The 19,274-nt window shown below is 41.5% G+C and overlaps 1 protein-coding gene and 1 long non-coding RNA gene across 5 annotated transcripts in view; one reads left to right on the top strand and one right to left on the bottom strand.

The window, feature by feature from the left end:
• Positions 1-5,404: 5,404 nt before the first annotated feature.
• Positions 5,405-9,276, bottom strand: LOC128937445 (uncharacterized). The gene is made up of 3 exons (XR_008483047.1): positions 9,198-9,276; positions 8,823-8,962; positions 5,405-6,640 (listed from the first exon to the last, which is right to left on the bottom strand). It is a non-coding gene; the product is annotated as an uncharacterized LOC128937445 (long non-coding RNA).
• A 235-nt stretch (positions 9,277-9,511) lies between these two features.
• The window catches only part of ATXN7L1 (ataxin 7 like 1), a 110,794-nt gene continuing 101,031 nt past the window's right edge, over positions 9,512-19,274 (top strand). For all 4 annotated transcript variants that reach the window (XM_054273235.1, XM_054273226.1, XM_054273206.1 and 1 more), the window contains exons 1-2: positions 9,512-9,739; positions 10,232-10,300. In XM_054273235.1, coding sequence (XP_054129210.1) covers positions 9,625-9,739; positions 10,232-10,300 — 184 coding nt within the window. In that variant the 5' untranslated portion in view covers positions 9,512-9,624. The remainder of the gene's footprint in view (positions 9,740-10,231; positions 10,301-19,274) is intronic.

The following is a 19,274-nucleotide window of genomic DNA, read 5'->3' as shown; positions in this document are numbered from 1 at the left end:
GCAACTCGACAGTGACATGAACACATAATTCAATAAAATGCCACTGCTTATGCTATTAATAGATTTCAGTGAGTTGCACTAATTGTGCTAATTATGATGATGTGTGAGGGCACAGAAGAAGGGCTCCACATCTCCTGTAAACAGAAGAGTAGATACCTCTTTTTATAGAGAACTGACAGTCAATATATGCTTAGACAAATAATCTATTGCAATTTTTTTCAGCTCACTATACATAAAGCATTCTCATTTTGCCAGTTTTCCTGTACCACAGACCACAACTGTAATATTTTGAAGTCACCAGCAGCTTCTGTGCCAATACTCTTCTTAGTGCAGAAGGAAAACCAGGCATTGTGGCATTGTGTTATCAGATTACTACAGAATCCTTGAATGTCAATATGAATGCAAGTTTTTAAGGGCTGATTTAGTATACACTGAAAAAGATTCCAATTCCATAGAGGGAGGAAGAGGAGTTCATGCTTAATGGTTTAGATATGGGTATTTTCAAATAATCTATTATTATTGTTATATATGATTTGGCAGAATTAAACACAGATAGGGAATCTACAGATGACTGCTGTATCCTAAAGAAAAAGCACTTTTTTATCTGTCAATTAAAAGATTTGGGAAACAACAGACAGTTCTGTTAATCTTGGATCAAATGAGTATCTGAAGTTGAATTACAAGATTCTCAAATACTAATGAATTTCAGTTAATTTTTTCCCTAAACCACTATTGTTCACTTTTCATCAGTCTTGTAACTTTTGCATATACCAGATGTCACATGCTGAGTGTCTACAAAACAAGATTTGATTAAATGCACAGATCTGTACCACTGGATGTTATTAGCCAGTTAACATGTTTGGTGGCCATAGAGGTACAAAGATTCTCTTAATCTGAGCCTGCAAAGTTGCAGTCTTAGCTCATAGGCATTTCAGAAGTATGCACCCTTCATAAGTAACATGGGGTATTTTTAATGATGTCTGAACTTTTGTCTTTACCAGCTATGGTTTCCATTTAAATCCAAAGTATTATTAGTAGTATGTTTATACTTGGATTCCTTAAAGGAAACAGTGCCTCAGGAACACTCATCAAACCACAGGTTTCCAAAAAATAGCAAAGGACAATGTATTTTTATCAAGAGGAGGATTTAATTTAAAAATTCACTTGATCTGTGAGACTGTAACTGAGATCCATCCACATCAGGTCTCTGCAACCACATTGCCTTTGTAAAAGGTCAGGTGAAGTCTGATGACAGAAGTTCAGGGTGGCCATGGGAGGTTTACACATGTAAGTCAGTGCTTAAACATCACACATAATTTTTACTTTGGGTGCATTTTGGTGTCAAACACATCACTAACTACACCCCAATCCTGCTAAGGCCTTTGAGATCCATTTTGGCTGAGCACAGAACTTGCAGTGCTTATCAGAAATACTACATTTGACTCTTCCTGGTTGTAATGGGAATCTTATTAGGACAAATCTCCTTGCAAAATTAGCACAACAATGCACAGAGCTACAAGAGAATTCCCTCTATAATAGATGAGACACAATTGATTTCTGGCACTCCACTTCCAGCCTCAGCCAGAAATACAAGATGAACAGGCTTGCTTTCTTCTGTGATTTCAACACGTCTGCTTCCTGTAGGAGCTGGAAGTAGGACATACCATAACAACTGTCAAAACATTTCAGAACCTCGAGCAAGGTGTGATTGGAGCCAGCCTCTAGAAGCAGAGAGGACTTGGAGAGCCATGTGAGTGGGCTGGGCCCTCTGCTCTCCACTGATCCAAGGACCAAATGTGACCTTACCAAAGGTGTAGCAGTGTGACTCTCACTCAAATCTCTTTTCTGGCTGGCCCCAAACATTCACAGCCAGGCTGAAGGACACTTGAGTGACTCCCAAACACTGAGGGCCATCATCCCTCCCCAGCTGAAATCTTCTGGCAGCCTGTGGGTGCCTCCCCTCAGCCCACTCACCATGGTGCCTGGCCCTGCCAGAGCTGAGTCCCTTTCACAGTGGGGATCAGGGAGCTGCTGAGAGAGGGGCACAGACAGGGCTCCAGCACTTGAGGAAAATGGTGAGATGGGAGCCAGATCACTGAGGCCAAGGAGCTCCAGCCAGGGCCAGGGTTGGGAAGGACTGCTGGCCTTCCAGGGAGAGGCAGAGGAGAGGGGAGAAGGAGAGGGAACATGCCCCAAGACAGGAGGAATTGCTTAGAGAGGAAAAGAGCTCTGTGATGGAAGGGGCAGCTCACTGGTGGGAGGAGGAGAGGTGACTCAGGACTGAGAGACCTGTCCTCCACTGAGGGAGACATGGGAAAGGAGAGGAAAGTCTCCTAACTGCAAAGTAGGGGATAAAATCAAGGTACTGTGTATTAAAAGACATGGCTGCCTCTGGTGAGGCAGCTGGGCCCAAGTGGGAGAGTGGCGAGAGATGAGCCGAGAGTGAAAAACAGGCCCCAAACTGGGGTTTCAGTGCAGGAGATGAAAACACACCATGCAGGGGTAGGGTAAAGTGACAGAAAAGTGGGAACAAAACTCAGAAAAGGGAAGCATTTGGGAGAAGGAAGGATACAAACAGGACAAATATGGCATCTCTGTTGAGAAGGAACAGGAGAAAGTTGGCTCCAATGCAATGAGGGAAAGGCAGGAAGCTGCTGTTGTGTGCTGCCAACACACGCAAACGTGGCTGGTGAATGGAAAGTTAAAACATACATTATTCATCAGGGCAAACTTAATTTTTAATGAAAGAATATTTCTATGCCTACCTCACGAGAAATGTGTGAAGATCTTTGGGGACTCATGTTTTGTGGTCTTGGTTATTCACATGGGCATTGTGGGAGAGCAAAGCACAGGAAAGCAGCACGCTATTTGAAAGCAGACTTCATACTGAGGCAAGGTAACTTTCTCCATTCCCAAGAGGTTTTATATCTCAAAATCTAAAGAACTTTGCTCTGTCTTTCAAAAATGCAAGGAATTCCTACAAATTTCTTCCTTTCTGTCCCAAATGGTTAGTTAAGAGCCTTCCTCTAAAATCTGGATATGGCCTTTGAGAATATTATTGTTACTTTTATTTACCAAAAAACCTCTTTCAAATAAATAAAACCAAACAACAAACCAAACAACAAACAAAACTGATGAATATTTAGTAAGTATGATAAAAGGGATTTGCTGCACCAGTGCTAGATATGTTTAGTAATTTTAAGAAGCAGTACGAGACATGCAGTGACAATGTTTTAAAACAATTTGTCTGTGATCTTTCCTGAGTGCCTGTCAATACAAGCAAACTGAATTTTAGCCTGCCAAGTACTCTTTGACCTGTCATTCATGTCTTTCAATTTCCAAAACATTTGCATTAGTCGTCACTCTCCTTCAGTGAATGCACTCCTCTGACCTCGTCTAACCCTGTTTCTTGCCACAAGAGCAGCTGATGAAGTGTTAGCCCAGGGACTCTGGGTAGTGCGTTTTAAGAAGGGAGTTTGAGATCCAAGTTTCATACAGGTTATGCTATAGCACTGAGAGAGGACGGTCAGGTGTTTGGGGGAGTTCAGGACACTGGGATTATTTTCGAGAGAGAAAAAATCCTAGCAACTGACACGGGTCAGAAACTGAATTCTCAGAGGCTCCTGGCTGAAACCCGAAACAGTTGCAGAAAAAAAAAAGAAATTGTTTTCCTTCTCTGAAGCAATTGGTAAATCCTCCTGTTCAGTGAGGATACATGCCTGCACTGCACAAAGAGTACCATGGCCAGCTTTGGTATCAGAAACACTCCAGCAACAGTAATAAAGTAGAGAAGAAAACTTATCCTCTGGAAAAAGACACTACAGTAGTAGGTTAATGCCATTTAGATGACAACCAACACATGAGAAAAAATTGTTTAGTCACTGGAGCAAAAGGAAGTGCAATTTTTTTCACAGTACTTGTATAACTCTCTTGGGTTTGAAATGTGCAGTAACTGTTGATTTCCATTGCTAGTTCATAGCCTTATTTTTGGTATAATTTCTTCTTTAAACTTTCTAGAGTTCAATGTAGAAAGTTAACTAATTGTGCATTGTTTGCTCATAAACCTGTGTGGTGCACCTCTCTTTAGATTTCCCATTTCATCTGATTAGAGCTGCTGTAGTGTTTCAAGCGTTGCTTTGTTTTGTGTGAAGCAATTTGCAACCCTTTTATGAGAAACATGTTTTTGTTGGGATACAAGAGTATCTCACTTTGAATTTCTTTTTCAGTTCTCCATTTTTTCTGTTTCTTTTTTAAGTGCTAGTTTCTTTGGCTGATATGGAACCGAAAGCATAATTCAGGCTTTTTTTCTTGTGTTATTTCAGAGGACATTAAAAATAGATTTTTCTGCTATAAATGTCTATTTAATACCGTTTTCCAGCTGAAGTCTGCTATGATGGTACTCGCATAGTGTTTGAGACACCTTCTGAAATTACAAAGAGATCAGAAATAGTACAGGGACCACATTTTTGGCCAGAGTGGTTCTAGGGAGACTGGCTCATAGTGGCTTCTGCACTTGGCTTGCTAACTCCTGAGTTGTTTTAATGGGCATCGTGTACACATCTTTTTGCAGAAACCTAGATATAGTACCTTTTTAAAAGTATCCAATTTATTTAATTACTTCAACTACTCCAATTATCACATAGCATACTAAAATGTTACATTGTATTAAAAAAAAAGTTTCAGAATCAGCTTTAATGGAGAAATGCAGGACTACCCATTCGGTGGATTTTGTACCTTGTCAACACAAACTTCTCTGCTAACCTGAGGTGTTGCTGTAGCATTAAAGAGAAACTTCTTTTATCCACTGTGGAAAGAGAGACTGCAAACAGATGACTGCAAATAGATAATCTAAAGGTTTAAAATCAGCATGAGTGTAAAAGTCCACCATAGAAATAGCTTGCACACAAGTAAACATCCAAGCTAGTTTTGCACTCCTCAAAATGCTGAAGGATTAAAATTTCTGCACCCCTGTGACTGACACCCAGCTACTTTGCTGGTGCTTTTCTTATGCAAACTCCATCACTGACTATCTGTAAGAAAATCTTGTGATTCATTTACTGCTCCACTTCCACCAAAGTAGATACCTGGGTTCATAAAACTGTCTGCTATGTAAAGATTTCTGTAATATAAGGCAAAAGCACCATTGTGGTAAATTCATTGCACAACAGGATCCTGGGAAGTATTTATGAATCTCCTGCCAAACTGCTTAAATCATGACTTTGTTACAAGCATCAGATGTTAATAATCTTGTTATGATATTGAGGCCTTATACAGCTGGCTTTTTACAATACTTTTGTAGTCAGTTTAAAGCCATCTGGTGCAGGTATTGCCAGGTATACATGATTTTGTTGTTGTTGTTGTTGTTGTGACTACACACGCACCCTCAGCACTCTCATGGTATTTTCTCAGGGTGTGACAGTACAATTGAAGTTAAATTGTGTCATTGTTTATTTGTACTCGGTGACTACATATGATGTTCCTGAGAGCCAGAAGTGAGAATTGCTGTTTTAGTTTGTCATTCTTCAAATTCAGATCCTGAAAATTATACAAAAATGTCGGATTGGTCTCCAAATAAGCCAAATATTGATATGCAGCTTTGGATGTCTTCTAATGTCATAACTTTTACTGTGCTTTTATAAAGCCCAAGTCTTTAAACATAATTAGAGTAAGAAGGTATAGATATCACAGACATGATATAGATATCATATAATTTTTGTCTTTTGGTTACCAGACAAAAAGCTTGCATTTGGAGATCATCTTATTAAAAGACCAATGATATATGGATTAAAAATATTAGAGTTGAGGTTTTATCTGTATTTTGCCATTTATTAGTTAAAGGCCATCATTTGTGAGTAGTTTACTTTTTTAATACCCTGTTATGATTGGATCACTCTAGTATTTAGAGGCTGCAAACAAAATCAAGGCTGTATTACCTTGGATTCTGAAAAATCACATAGGAAAAAGAAGCTTCTGCTTGGCAATTGAAATCAAAGAATCCTCAGGGACCAGGGAGGGAAAGAAGGACCTTTCCTGACTGACTTAATTATTTTTCTGTGGCAGAATGACTTATTCAAGGTCATAGAAGAATTAAATTTCTTTATTGGCGAGCAGGTGGAAAAAAAAAAAAACAACAGAGGCTGTTTAATCTGCACTTTCACGTGCAGTTTTTTTTACTAATTTCCTAAGGAACAAAGTCTTCTGTGACCATGTTTGTGACCTTCCCTCACTTCTTTCCCTCTCCATCCATAAACTCTGGCCCAACTGATTAATAAAAACAAATCTGAAAGAGGAATGAAAGTCTTAAATATGTTTGTCTTTCTATGAATTTTGTGGAAGCAGATGCCAGGAGAAGGGGAGAAGAAACCATCTGCATGGTCTGTCTACAGTAAAGCTGCAGCTCGAGCTCGCATTCACAAGACAGCACCACATATATTCCCTAACAATGGGAAAACTCACAGGTAATCCTGTGAGATCAACTCTCTTCCTAGTTTGCTATAAGGCTCTGGAGCACAATCACAGCTGTCCATGCAGCATACACTGGTTTATTTGACACCAATGTGGAGTGAAACAGGAGGTGTTCTTGGGGAGAAGTCCTGGTGCAGAAGTGAGGATGCTTTTCTGCAGCTTCAGGACCTGCACCCTACAAGACAAGGATGACAAACTGGAGGCTGGCTTGCTCAGGGATGGTGTTATTTCTTGGTGCAGATCATAGAGGCAGCATAGATGTAATCAAAACAGAACTCACACTCTTTAAACAAAAGATGCTGATCACAGGAAAGCTGGGCATATGTGTAGCTGTGTCATTTAGGGACATGTTTCAGTGATGGAATTAGGGCTAATGGTTGGACTCAATCCTAAGGGTCTTTTCCAACATAAATGATCCTATGATTCTGATTGTAGAACCATTTGTTTAATGACAATGTGGCCCTTGAATATAGGAGGAAGGAGAAATTCCTTGGGGAGGGCTTTGGAAACCTTTCTCTTAAACAGTAAGTCACTGGATTGTTTCTTTTTAGGAAGGAATTGGTACATCTTGAATCTTTGATTTTATGCTAATTTTCCTTCATATGGTCTGTTTCTGTTAAGAACCAAGACTGTCTGTAGTGTGTCATGGTAAGCAGCATGTAGATCAGTGCCATGTGTTAAAGCTGGGAAGTTTCTTCTTTTTCTTTCTTGGTTTGAGGCAGCTTGTATTAAATACTTTACCCTTCCCCTTTTTTCTCAGTTGTATGATTAGGAGCTGCTTTACTACTTGTGCATCCTGTAGTAGTGTTTAATATTAGTTGGACACTTGGCCCTGAAATCTAACGTTGGTTTTCATCGATGGGGATTTCCTGGGTGCTCACATGCCTTTCTTTTGCATCCTCTCTCCAGATCCACATCTACAGTAATCCCACCACTGTTATGGTAACAGCTGTGCAGTTAAACTTCTCTAATTATGAGACTATTTGGCCACTGTCAAGACATTTGCTCAATTATCTTGCAGTGAATTTGAACACAAGTGTCAAACATGGTTGACTATAAAGTTCATGTCATTTATCACTCCTTCTAAGGAATTCCATCTTGCTCTTCCTGACCAAAGAGGTTTTCAGTATAGTGGGCAGAGTTTTCAATCTCAGCGTAAGCAATTTATGTCTATTCTCTTTTTCTTCCTCATTGATGTGGAAGGAATTATGTGTCCTTATAATTAAAAACATCAAACTTATTCACTACCAGCTGAATTTTGTTAGACTAATTAAAACTCTCCTCAAATGATAGAATCTTAAGTCCTCTGACCCTTCTCATAACCATGCCCACACTTTTTTTTGGTAGAAAGATAGTGGAATAGAACTGCACATAATATTCCTAAATATATCTTGCCAGGGCTTTGTATTGCATCACAACTACCCTTCCTGCTTCTGGAAATTCCCCATGTAGTCTATGAAAGATCATGCATCCTATGTCTGCTTCATGATGGCTGCTAACAAGCCTGCTGTGATTGCCTGGTTTTATTTGAAGGGTGTTTTGGTGAGCTTTCTGGTTCTTTGATAGTGTTACTGAAGTTTCTTGTATATAATGTTCACTTGACTGCAGGCACCCTGGCTAGGCCATACAGAGTGAAAGCTTTTTGGCTCACCTCTGGGCATTAGGGACGGGACTTGTATATTCCAGCTGCTTTTTGGAAGAGGTGGAGTGTGTTGACAGTGTACATAAGGCAAAGAGTGTCTGTCCTGTGCCCCAAATGTTTATCCATTTTAGCACTATAAGGAGCTTAGTCCTAATGAAGTTGTGGGAAATTTATTTAAATCCATTCTAGACTGCAGCACCATATACCTTCAGCAACTTCTGTCCTGCCCCTCTGGCCACCGCTCCAGCTTTTGAGCAGGCCTGAAATGTTTTGGTGGGTTTTGTTTGGTTGGTTTTGGTTTCTTTGTGGTTTGTTTGTTTCTTGGTTTTTTTGTTGGTTTTTTTTTGAGTCCACATTAATTCCATGTTCTGCCTCAGTATTGCCTCACAATGGTTTGAACCAGAAAAAAGTGAACTAGTGTCTGGGAAAAGATGCAGGACAAGGATGGGATCACATAAATCTCACATCACCACTGAGAGAAGCATCTGTTGGACCAATGACTTCAGTCATATCACCCCTAACGGGGCTGCAGAGCTGTATGAAACCACTACGTGAGGGATATGTGAGGCTGCTTAAATAAAACCAAGTCCTTCACTGGGAGCCTTTATATTTGGCTTAAGAGGTATGAGTTGAAGCAACAGGCTTATGCTGAAACTCCTAATCCAGAGCAGGTATAGTGAGTATAAAAATGTTCACGCTTATTTTCTATTCTTACCTCAATGGTGAAATAAGCAAAAATGACACTATCCTAAATTAAAAGCATTTACGTCCCATAGGTTATGTAGAGCGAGATGAAAACCTCGGTATTGTTTGAGAGAAGCCGGACCTGCGAGTTCAGAGCTGCTGTAGCGTAGCCTAGAACACCAAGACGAGAAAAATCCCATTTGCAAACAGACGGAGCCTACTACAGACCAGGCAGTATTTGGATAACAAAATGGCTGTGGTTGTGGCTATAGGTGATCCACAGGAGCGCAGCTGGAAGCAGGGGAGCGGGGGAGCCCCAGCCCCGCACTCCGGGTCCGGTCCGCGGCCGCGCTGGAGCGCGGAGGGGCCGTGCCGCAGCTACGGAGAGCCCGTCCCAGGCACTTACTGCGGGAGCGGCGAGACGCGGGGCGCGCAGCCCCGAGGCGCACACGGCCGGCGGCTGCGCCCTCCCGGCGGGGGTCCAGTGCCGCCGGTCCCGCTCCGCTCCGCCGGGCCGTGCCGAGCCGAGCCGTGCCGTGCCGTGCCGGAGGGGCAGCGCGGGGGCTGCGCGGGTCCGGCGCCCCTCGGGGCGGGCGCGGGCCCGGTGCCGGCGGCGCGGGGCGCAGGCGCGGGGGACGCGGGCATGCGCGCTGTGCGGCGGGGAGCCCGATCTGATAGGGAGCAGGGGCTGACACTACCCCCGTGTGGGCGGCGGAACGTCCCGAGGATGACGTGCGGCGTTCTCGAATCCCGTGTCTCGCTCGCTCGCTCGCCGCCGCCGCCGCCGAAGGAAACGGGAAAAGCAACAAGGAGGCAGGAGCAGGCGCGGCGCCATGGCGGCCCTGGAGCGGCCCGTGCCCAGTCCCGAGGCGTTCCTGGGCCAGCCCTGGGCCGCCTGGGTGCGGGAGGCCGCCCCCCCGCACGCGCACGGCGCCGCCCCCCCGCACAGTAAGGGCAGGGACCGGCCGCGGTCCGGCTCCGCACGCCGCTCCCCCCGGAGCGGGGCCGGGGTCCGGCCGGGCCGCCCCCCCTCCGCTCCCCTCCCTCCCTCCTCCCGCCGGGGCCGGGAGGTGCCGCCCCCCCGGGCGCTCAGCTGACGCTCGGCCGAGCCCCCGTGCCATGTGTGCGGGAGGCGCACGCCGCGCCGCGCCTGCCGTGCCGCTGCCCCGCGGCGCTGGGCCGGCGCCGCGGTGGGGGAAGGGGGCGAGGGGGAGGATGCGCGGAGGGGCCGGAGGATGCCGCGGGCGGGGAGGGGGGGCCCAGGGTGCTGCCGCGGGGGGCCCGGCGGTTCCGCTCCCTGGCAGATGCTCCGACCATTGTGCTTTTGCTGTTGCAAATAGAAACACTGCTCACCTCCTCACCTCTCCTCCTCCCCTCGCCAAACAATAAATGCACACCTCAGGGCCCTCGGCGCTTCCTGACTCTGCTTCTCTTCTGCAGGTGTAGATCTGGAAGAGACTGGAAAGGAGGGTGGAAAAAGCAGGGAGGTTATGAGGCTTAATAAAGAAGGTAAGTGGATAGTGCTGGCACACCTCTCTACCTGTCTGTCTCTTGGTGCTTGTGAATGACTGTGGTTTGGCCTTGACAGGGTGGTCTGATAGCATATGGATTTCTCTGCCGTGAAGAACGTTTCAGGGTTGGATACAGGCAGATGACTGCCACTGTGTCAACTTCTTTTGAAGTAAGGGTATAACAGGTGTATACACACAACTGACAGATGTGGTAAAAGATGAGACAATTTTGAGGCAAAAGACAGCTACACATCAGTGGCCATATTGGATTTTTTTGTGGACCCTGTCCCTTGGTGCAACATTCCAGTTGCTCATGTGAAGATAAGCGTATAAACTTTAAACTTGATATTATTATTATTAGCAACTTAAGTGGAGATGTTTTCCCTTGCAGTGAGAAAGGGTTTGTTACCATCTTTGAGTTCTTTCACTTTAGCTCAAATCACATTTTATTCTTCGTTTGCACTGCTGAGTGTGACCTACAGTCAACTGAGCAGCCAGCATCAAATATTATATCAGGTTACACTAGCCCATGTATATTGTGCAAAACCAAATAAAATTAGTCATTTGGGCCATAACTACTTCTGGTACCGTCAGTGTGAACAGGCAAACTCCAGGTTAGTGCTATTTGCCAGGCCTGTCACAGCTCTGTCCGCTGCGAGAGGAGAAACATTTTGTTTGTGATGTGTGTCATGAGCATCATGTTGAGGTAACACCTAATGCAAGCAGTGAAATAGTTCAGGATGCTTTTTCAAGTAGCTTTGTTTTTGTTTCTGTTTCGTTAAGAAAGTGCTTTGCGTACACAGCCTCTCTGTCTTGGGAAATACTTCTTGGGAAGTCAGTTCATAGTGAACGATCCCATCGTAGTGAAACTTTGGTGTGACTTACCCATGCTGAGAGAAATCCCACTATTACCTGTAATGTCATAAAATATATTCTGAAATGATGTGAAGTTTCTCATTACATTACAGTTGTCATTCCATGTGCATTCATTTTGAGTATCTTGGCAGCTCAAAGGAATCTTATGTTTTCTAAACAAGCTCTTGAAAAAAGAATGAATTAATGAGTAATGTAGATTTGTGTAATAAACTATAAAATTGCACAGAGTATGCATTAAAGTTATTTAAAATATCATAAAACTTCCTTTTCGAAAGACCTTTACAGAGATGCCAGGTTTGATTGTGTTCCTGTCTTGATTCTTACGTGCCTGAACCTCTCTGTTTTGTCAGCCCAAAGATAAGTTAGCAGCAGAACTGGGATTTTCATGAAGTTATTTATAGGTAAAAGGTTCAAGGCTCTGTACATATATCAGTAATGTTGATTCAAAAATAATTGAACAAAAATTTTGCTACTTCAGCTGTGCCTTCATAAAGAGCTTAATTTGTTGAGATAAAATGTTTTGTGCACAGAAGTCCTTGAACACAAATTCCTGTTATAAGCATGGGTCATAAAGATTGAAGCATCTCTACTCCTCAGTTGTACATAATATGTAAATTGTTTCCTAGAAAGATTCAGTGTAAATTATCAGTTCTAGTCTTGTTTGGTTTTTGGGGGGGTCAGAGACTCCATCAAAGGAACTCTATTTAAACTCACTAACCAGAAAAATAACTTCCAAACAAAGTGTAATGTCATTGCTGACATTATGATCATGACAGGTGTGAAGCACTTACTGCCTTTTATAGTACTTATGTCATAATACCATGTAAAAAAAACCAAAATTGACTGTTATATTTAGAAAATAAAAAGCCTTAGGGATGTTACTGCTTTCAAGTAGTAACTTGTGTTAGATCACTTAGAAAGAACTTCATGAAGTGTGAATAAATGAGTATGTATCGAAACATTTCTACTGTATTCACTTAGGCAGTCTGTTAATACAGGTGTTTTCACCACACCCATCTGTGTGTCTGAACACCCACTGGAAATCTTCCTTGGGCCCCACAGTCCTTATTGGTAAAGGCGGGGGAAGATTTTAAGAGTTAGATTGGTCTGCAAGAAACATTTCTCATGTATTTGCAGAAATGTGCTTGTGCTTTTACTCTGACCTTGCTCATGTGTTGTGTGACATGTTGAATTTTTTTGCCTGCTTCGTTCATAGATGAGGGTTGTGGTTATGATAGTTCTGAAAACAAAACCCAACTCCTTTTTTTACAGTCTTATCAACTTGAGTAGACCTTTTTAATGGCATCTGTGGTGCCAGGAAATTGTAAGTGGTGTCTTAGAAAAATCAAATGTTACTTGTAACCTACTTGTATCAAGTAACCAGGGGCAACAGATGGACAGGATTTTAAGTATCAAAAATTACTGTTCTGTTTGATTAAGATGGTGTAAAACCTGATCTCTCTGCACTTACTTATTTGTCATCTTTAGTTGATGTGACTAGGTTTATGCAGCCATCCCTTTGTAAGCAGTTTAGCAGGAAGGCTTTCCAGATGAGTGAGACTGTGTGCAGAGCATGGTGGGAGCTAGAGTGGGAATATGTTGGTTTTCAGACCACAACAAGGTGTTTCACTTTGGTTTTGTAGAAAAACAATGGTGTTAGGTGGCGAAAAGTGCTTCCACTTAGCTTGATCCCCGCTTTGCTGCCTCCTTTCTGGTTGTGTACTATGTGTGTTTAGGGTGGTGGGCTGCTCTCCTTCCTTGCCCTGGCCCAGGAGGGGATGTGGGAGGCAGCATTTCCTGGAGGTGGGGGTAGGAGCACTGCCTGCCCAAGGGGTTGCTGCTTGCATCCCTGGGCAGAGGGCTCACAGTCTGACTGTGCTGTTCATTTCTGTAATGCAAGGGATGCACTGAGCCTGTGTGCCCCCTGTGCCCCATCTTGGGGGTGAAAGTAAAGACACAGGAGTATTGCCCACTGCTTTCCTTTATTCTGCAGTGTAGATGTAGGCTGCATAGAGGGAGAGAAATTTCCTGAATGTTTGTTCAGTTTTCTAGACAGAATTGCTTTTTGCATGCTGACACTTACTCTGAGTTTTCCTATAGCAAATGCATTCTGTCCATGGTTGACTTTTACTGGCATGTGGATTTGTAGAGAGGGGATTACAAAGTTTCAAGTGTTCACAGAAAGTGAGAAGTTTTTAATGTAAATGTTTGTGCCAGAAAAGAAACCCCAAAACTTATCTGCTAATCTAATCAGGAAACAGAAACAGTATTGTGTAACTTATCTGACAAATCACTACCAAGCAACCAGCTTAGCTAAAAGAGGGGTTATCAGAATTAGAGCAGCATTTAGAATTTATGTTGAATTTTAAAAGGTTGAATGGCATATTTGAAGAATTGAAGATTTTCTTGCAGATAGCAGGCATAGTAAAAGAAGTATTTGAGAGTTTGTGTTCTGTAAAACATCACAGTTACTGTGTGCCTGAGGCAGGTACAGTGTTCTGTTATTATGAGCCATAACCTGTAGATGATTAGAGATTAATTTTGGAGGCTTGTGTTTTACTTTATACAATATCTGAAAAATAATAGAAGAATGGGATTTTTTTTGTTTCATGTACAGGACTTGTATTAATAATTGGTTTAGTAATGTGCAGGCATTGATTGCTGTAAGTGTTTGTAGATAAACACAGGCTGTAAAGGAGCAAAAGATATCCTTTGAATCTTTGTGAATTACAGCAGAGTTAAGTATGACCTGTGGCATTTAGGTCTGTGTCTGGGTACTTGGTGTCATAGTCAAGTTCACTTTGCCAGTTCAGTGGGTTTGTATTATTGAGGTTTCAATCTGATGATGTGTGTGTTTTGTCTTGGATAATCTTTTCACCAATCATAGTGATTCATTATTGTTTGACATTAAGAATGTTATGTAAAAAAATTCTAATTGTTTTTCTGATTTTATGTTACACGATTTTTATTGTTCCACCCCAAACTTGACCATTTCACTTTATGATTGCACATGGAAACTGGAATTTTAAATCTATTGGATAATTGTTTACAGTATATTTTTTCCTATTTTGACTTCCCCCCACAAATATCTGACAAAGTTTTTTGATAAATCATAAGAACAAAATTAAAGGGATACTAATTAGTCTTGCTTTTAGTATCTTTTTAATTCTTCAGAAAAATATTGTGATGATCTTATTGTTCTTCTTGGAAAAATAAGAAGTTGAGGAGGTTAGGTGGCGGTAAGGAACACTTCTATAGGGGGGAAAAAGGATGTGACATACAACATTCTACTTTATGAAAAGCAAGAGGAAGAGAGCTAAAATTATTATGGGGAGATTGTGAAAGAAGAGAAGACAAAACCAGCTGGTTAATGTAAGCATAGAGATTGGACTTAACTTTGATTTAATTATTATTTATTTTTTGTTTATTAGTGGTTTGCCTGTGCTGCTATTTGTCTCCTTTATAAAAATACTAAACAAAAGAGAATAAAAACATTCTCATTTTACTTACTGCCTTCATCTTCCACCTTTTTGTGGTGGTAGGGAAAGTTAGAAAAGGCTGAGAGGGAAAGAAAATTACAACAAGGTTGTAAACACATACTCCAAAAGAAAGAAGTGAAGTTCTTGAATTTAGACCACCATAGTTGGTGATTTGGAGTTGGTTTTGGTTTTGCAGTGGGAAAGGAGAGGGTTGAATGTTGTATAATTTTCTTTCTCTTCTCTGTAAGCTAAAATACTCTTCCAGAGATGCTGATTCTTAAACAAATGTAATATTCTGTGGTGCTTGATGAATGAAAGAACTGAGAATTGGCAGGGCACAAAACTGTGGCCTGCCAACGGTAAGAAACTTTTTCTTACCATTATTTATACTGGGAATAAGAACAGTAAGCAGAGATCCCCATGGGGTCTTTGTTCAGGGTGAGAAATTACAGTGGAATTGAATTCTGGTGTGCATTCTGATGTATAAGTGACTGATCAGTTCTATATATGATATCTGGCTCTGATATTTTTATTTCTTCTTATATGGACAGCTTCTGAAAGGGGGTGGCATGCCTCCTGGTTATGGCTGTCACCTCATTTAATGTGTTTCAAGGAATGATGACAGAGGAAGAATGAAACATTATGTATGATAGCGCCCAGAAAATTTAGTCAGAATTGTAGTTTATCTTCATAGTTGCATAGTTATTTTCTGAAACCTGTCCTTTAGTTCTTCAACCCACACACTGGATAAAAGGAGTGGAGTAATGGTAAAGCTCTCTGATCAGACATTCTGGGTTTTGAATCAAGATTTTGATGTTTTTGAATATGTATCTATAACTGATGTACTATAAATGACTTCATTAAAAAAAAATCTGATTTTGCTAGGTGCACATATCTTGATAAAATTCATTATTTGTGCAACAGTTGTTCTGAAGAGGTTAGATCTCCTGTTGTTTAAGGTACCTTTTTTTGATTATGTGTGGGGAAACCATGTGTGATTCCCTGTCAACTGACAGCACTGTCACTAAGGATCTGTCTCTGACATTTCTTCTACTAGTTGTAATTTATAACCAGACTTGAGAAAGAGGGAAATTTATGTGTTTACTAGAGGGTACCCCAAGCACTGCTGTCACTACAGAAAGTAAATGGCTTTGTGTATCTAATTTTGATTTAGATGTAAAAACACGTGTGTGTCTTCTTGTTGATCTGCTTCTGTGTGTAGTTAATAGTTTGTAATAGATGAAATATAGATTTCTGTGTGTTAAAAAGAGACTACACTAAAGCTGAACCATTTCCACTGTGAAAGGGAGTAATTTCTTTGAAATAGGCCTTTTTTTCTAGTTAATTAAAAATAGGGACATTATCAGGTTCAGTTTTACCTTTGGGCAAAAAAAAATACTAGCCATTTAACCAAGGCTGAGGTGTATGAATGAGATGAAAGCAGTGGAAAATCCTATGGAAAACATTTCAAATTACATTTGAAGTTGTGAATCACAGGAGTCCTGTAGGCAGAAAGCATAGGTTTCTGATAGTCAAAGTGAAAGGTAGTCACTGCTTGCATTACTAAGAAAGATCACCTTCAGTAAAAATAGTATTGTTGCTATGAGTGTTTCTTGAAGAGTTAACTCCAATATGAGTTTGTCTGAATGCCATGACTATTCATTATTCAAAGTGATTTTGGAATAACTAGCAACTGGTTTGTATGGACATGGATGAAATTACTGGATCTTTCTGTCTTCCAGGTTCAGCTTGGTGCAGAAGTTTAGCTTGTCTTTGAAAAAGCTGATTGAGGAGTTAATGGTGCAGGATGCCAGGTGAAGCTAGTGTCTTGAAGTAATTAACATGCAAAAAAACCCCTTGGCAAATGCTGTCGTGACACAGTAAGGATGTTTGACAGAGGTCTATTAGCAAGTCTATAGCAAGAAATCTTTGGTGGTTCTTTTGCTGGATGAGAAGGGTAGAAGCCATGAGAGTAAAAATGGCCCAGTTTTTTATCACAGTGCTATGCAGCTGACTAAGCTGACTCAAATTGAACCAAGAATCCAGCGCAGCTACTTGAAACTGATATGGAACAGAGGAAAAGCAACTACGGCATGCATAATTTTTCTCTTTTTCTCTTCTGTGTCCCATTCTACGGTTGATTTTAAGGGACTGATTTTGTCATAACTTTTTGTATGGCTTATTAGGAGTTGTGCCTGAAAGCCACTGATGTTGCTGGGGAAGTGATCTTTCTGATTGCTCTTGGTCTTGTACTTATAAAAACGTCTTCCCTATTTCTGAAATGTTTTGCTTATTATTCAGTAATTTCATTTCATATTTTACTGAGTTGTATTAATAATACAGTGCTGAAGCCCAGCACTATTCCTGTCTCTGTTTTCTTGACAGTAATTAGAATTTACAATTATTTGGTCTTCCAGCTGCTGGATTTCTGTCTTCGTGTATTTACAAAGTGTGTGCTGTTTGGCAAAAAGAGAAGGGGAATTTTCCCAGATCAGAAACAGCATCAGCCAGAAGTAGCAAAAAGCTTGCTGACAGAAGTTCCAGGTTCTGCAGAACTGCTGGTTCCAGTATCTGTCTAGTGCAGTTTCACTTAGTCCACAGCCCCTCCCGAATCATCTGTGAAACGGAAGCAGTTGTATTGTGACAGAGCTGTGCATGGTACACAGGGGTCAGGCTGGCTTCCCTTTCTGTCCCCTGGCAGCAGGTGTTCAGCAGAAGAGACAGAAGAGTGACTGATGAAGTAGTACCAAGACATGAGAATGATTGGCAAAGGGCAAGAGTTCCTGGGGTTTGATTATGTGATCTTCTTTATGTTCTTTATTTTGTTTATATTTATTTCTATTATACAGTGGTTTATGTTTTCTGTCCAGTCATTCTTTCTCTTCCTTTTCCTACTGCAGGGGACTAGACATAGGGGGCAGGCACAGTCTGGGAATTTGCAGTTATATTTGGATTGAACACTGCTAATGTCGTATCAGTAGTTTTTGAGAAGTTTGCTGGATCAGAATTCTCTTCTCTAGCAAGACAAGGATGGGACTGGACATCTCCAGTAACAGAATGAGGTGACTTGAGCTTGTCATCGTTTTGAGCTGAAATGCTCAGAATGGAAGCAGAGATATAAAGAAATGTAAATCATTATGTGTGTTCGCTTTTTAATCTCTGATAAGTATCCTGTCCTCAGGTGGCTTTCAGGCTGGCCACTTGTGATTGTGCAGATTAGGTAGATTATCAAGTGATAGCATATTCAGGTTTTTTTTTTTAAGCTGCTCTTAGTTATGTCTTACTGAGACAGGATGAAATGATGATTTACATCTGAAAGTTTGTTGGACCCATGCCACCAGAGCAAACACTGACAGAGCCAAACCCTTATTTGTTTGGGTCTGATAATGGAGATAGTCAGTGGACAATGATCTGGAGGACTATAAGTAATTAATCTGTTACTGCATTGACTAGGGAGGCAGTATTGTTATTTGCATGAGCCTAATGCCTAGCAGCCCCATCAGGCACTAGATGCTACTCTGCAGGGTACCAGCAAAGGGAGGAAGGGTGTGTGCTTGTGTTGTGCAATTGTGCTGCAGAGAACTAATTTTTGAATGTGTGACAAAGCAGGAGTTCTAATATTGACAAACAAAAGCACTTAATTGCTCAATGTGATTGATGGTTGACTTTAGCCTAGACTAAAGTGACTTTCTTAGAACCATAGCAAGGAAAGCTTTAAGGTGATATTTGGGTGGTACTGAAATAATTTTGCAAGAGCTTGGGAGGTATCCTTACTCAGGTGTGGAAATGGGCCTGAATGAAAACACCGGCTGGTTGTTGAAAGCTTTGTAAATGGATACTGACAATGTGAACCAACTAGAAATGTGAGCAAATGGTGTGACAGCAAGTAGGATGTGGACAGTTTAGTGTACATGAGACAGAGGAGCCTGGAAAGCAAAGCTGAGTTGTTCCCAATATTCAAATTTGGAATGGAGGATTGTGCATAGAAGGATGCAGAGAGTAAAACAGTATGACAATATAGAAGAAACTTTAGAAACAGTGTGAACAAGCAGGATAATGTTTGTCAACATGGAAAATAAGAAAATATCACTAATGTGAGGTGAAGCCTCAGACAAGCCTTTAGTTCTGAAGATGTTTATAGCAGACTTTGTCCTAGGGATACCCAGGAAGAAGCATTCAGATGTGGATGTAACCTGAATGAACAGTTTAAGAGAGAAGCTCCTGCAAAGATGACATAGTATTTTATCATAGTATTTTATATCTGAATGATGGACAAGTTGATTATTTTGTCCAGGGTGATCAAGAGAGGAGATGCAGAAAAGAGGATAGGAGTGGTGGGATCTAAATTCTGTTCTGGCTGTATCGAGCTGAAGCTAACAGTTACTCAGTGGCAAGAGGTGTCAGATAGAATGAGATTTTTTGTTTAGATGTAAATCTACTGTATTTGAGACTGTTCTCAGGAACTGAATGTAAAATTCTCAGACATAAGAGTAGCAGCAAAAGATACATCTCAGTGGAGGCCTACTAGAAGACAAAGGAAGTCTGCCAGTACTCTGTGTAGGGATTGGTACATGAAGGATGGGCAGTAGGAGAGGGGAGAGTAATGGAAGTCAGAAA

This window comes from Melozone crissalis, unplaced genomic scaffold, assembly GCF_028551555.1.
Source record: "Melozone crissalis strain CALT ecotype California unplaced genomic scaffold, PUWL_Pcris_2 ptg000004l_1, whole genome shotgun sequence".
Classification (NCBI taxonomy): domain Eukaryota; kingdom Metazoa; phylum Chordata; class Aves; order Passeriformes; family Passerellidae; genus Melozone; species Melozone crissalis.
Note: the sequence above shows the minus strand (reverse complement) of the source record. Positions and strands in the feature narration are given on the sequence as shown.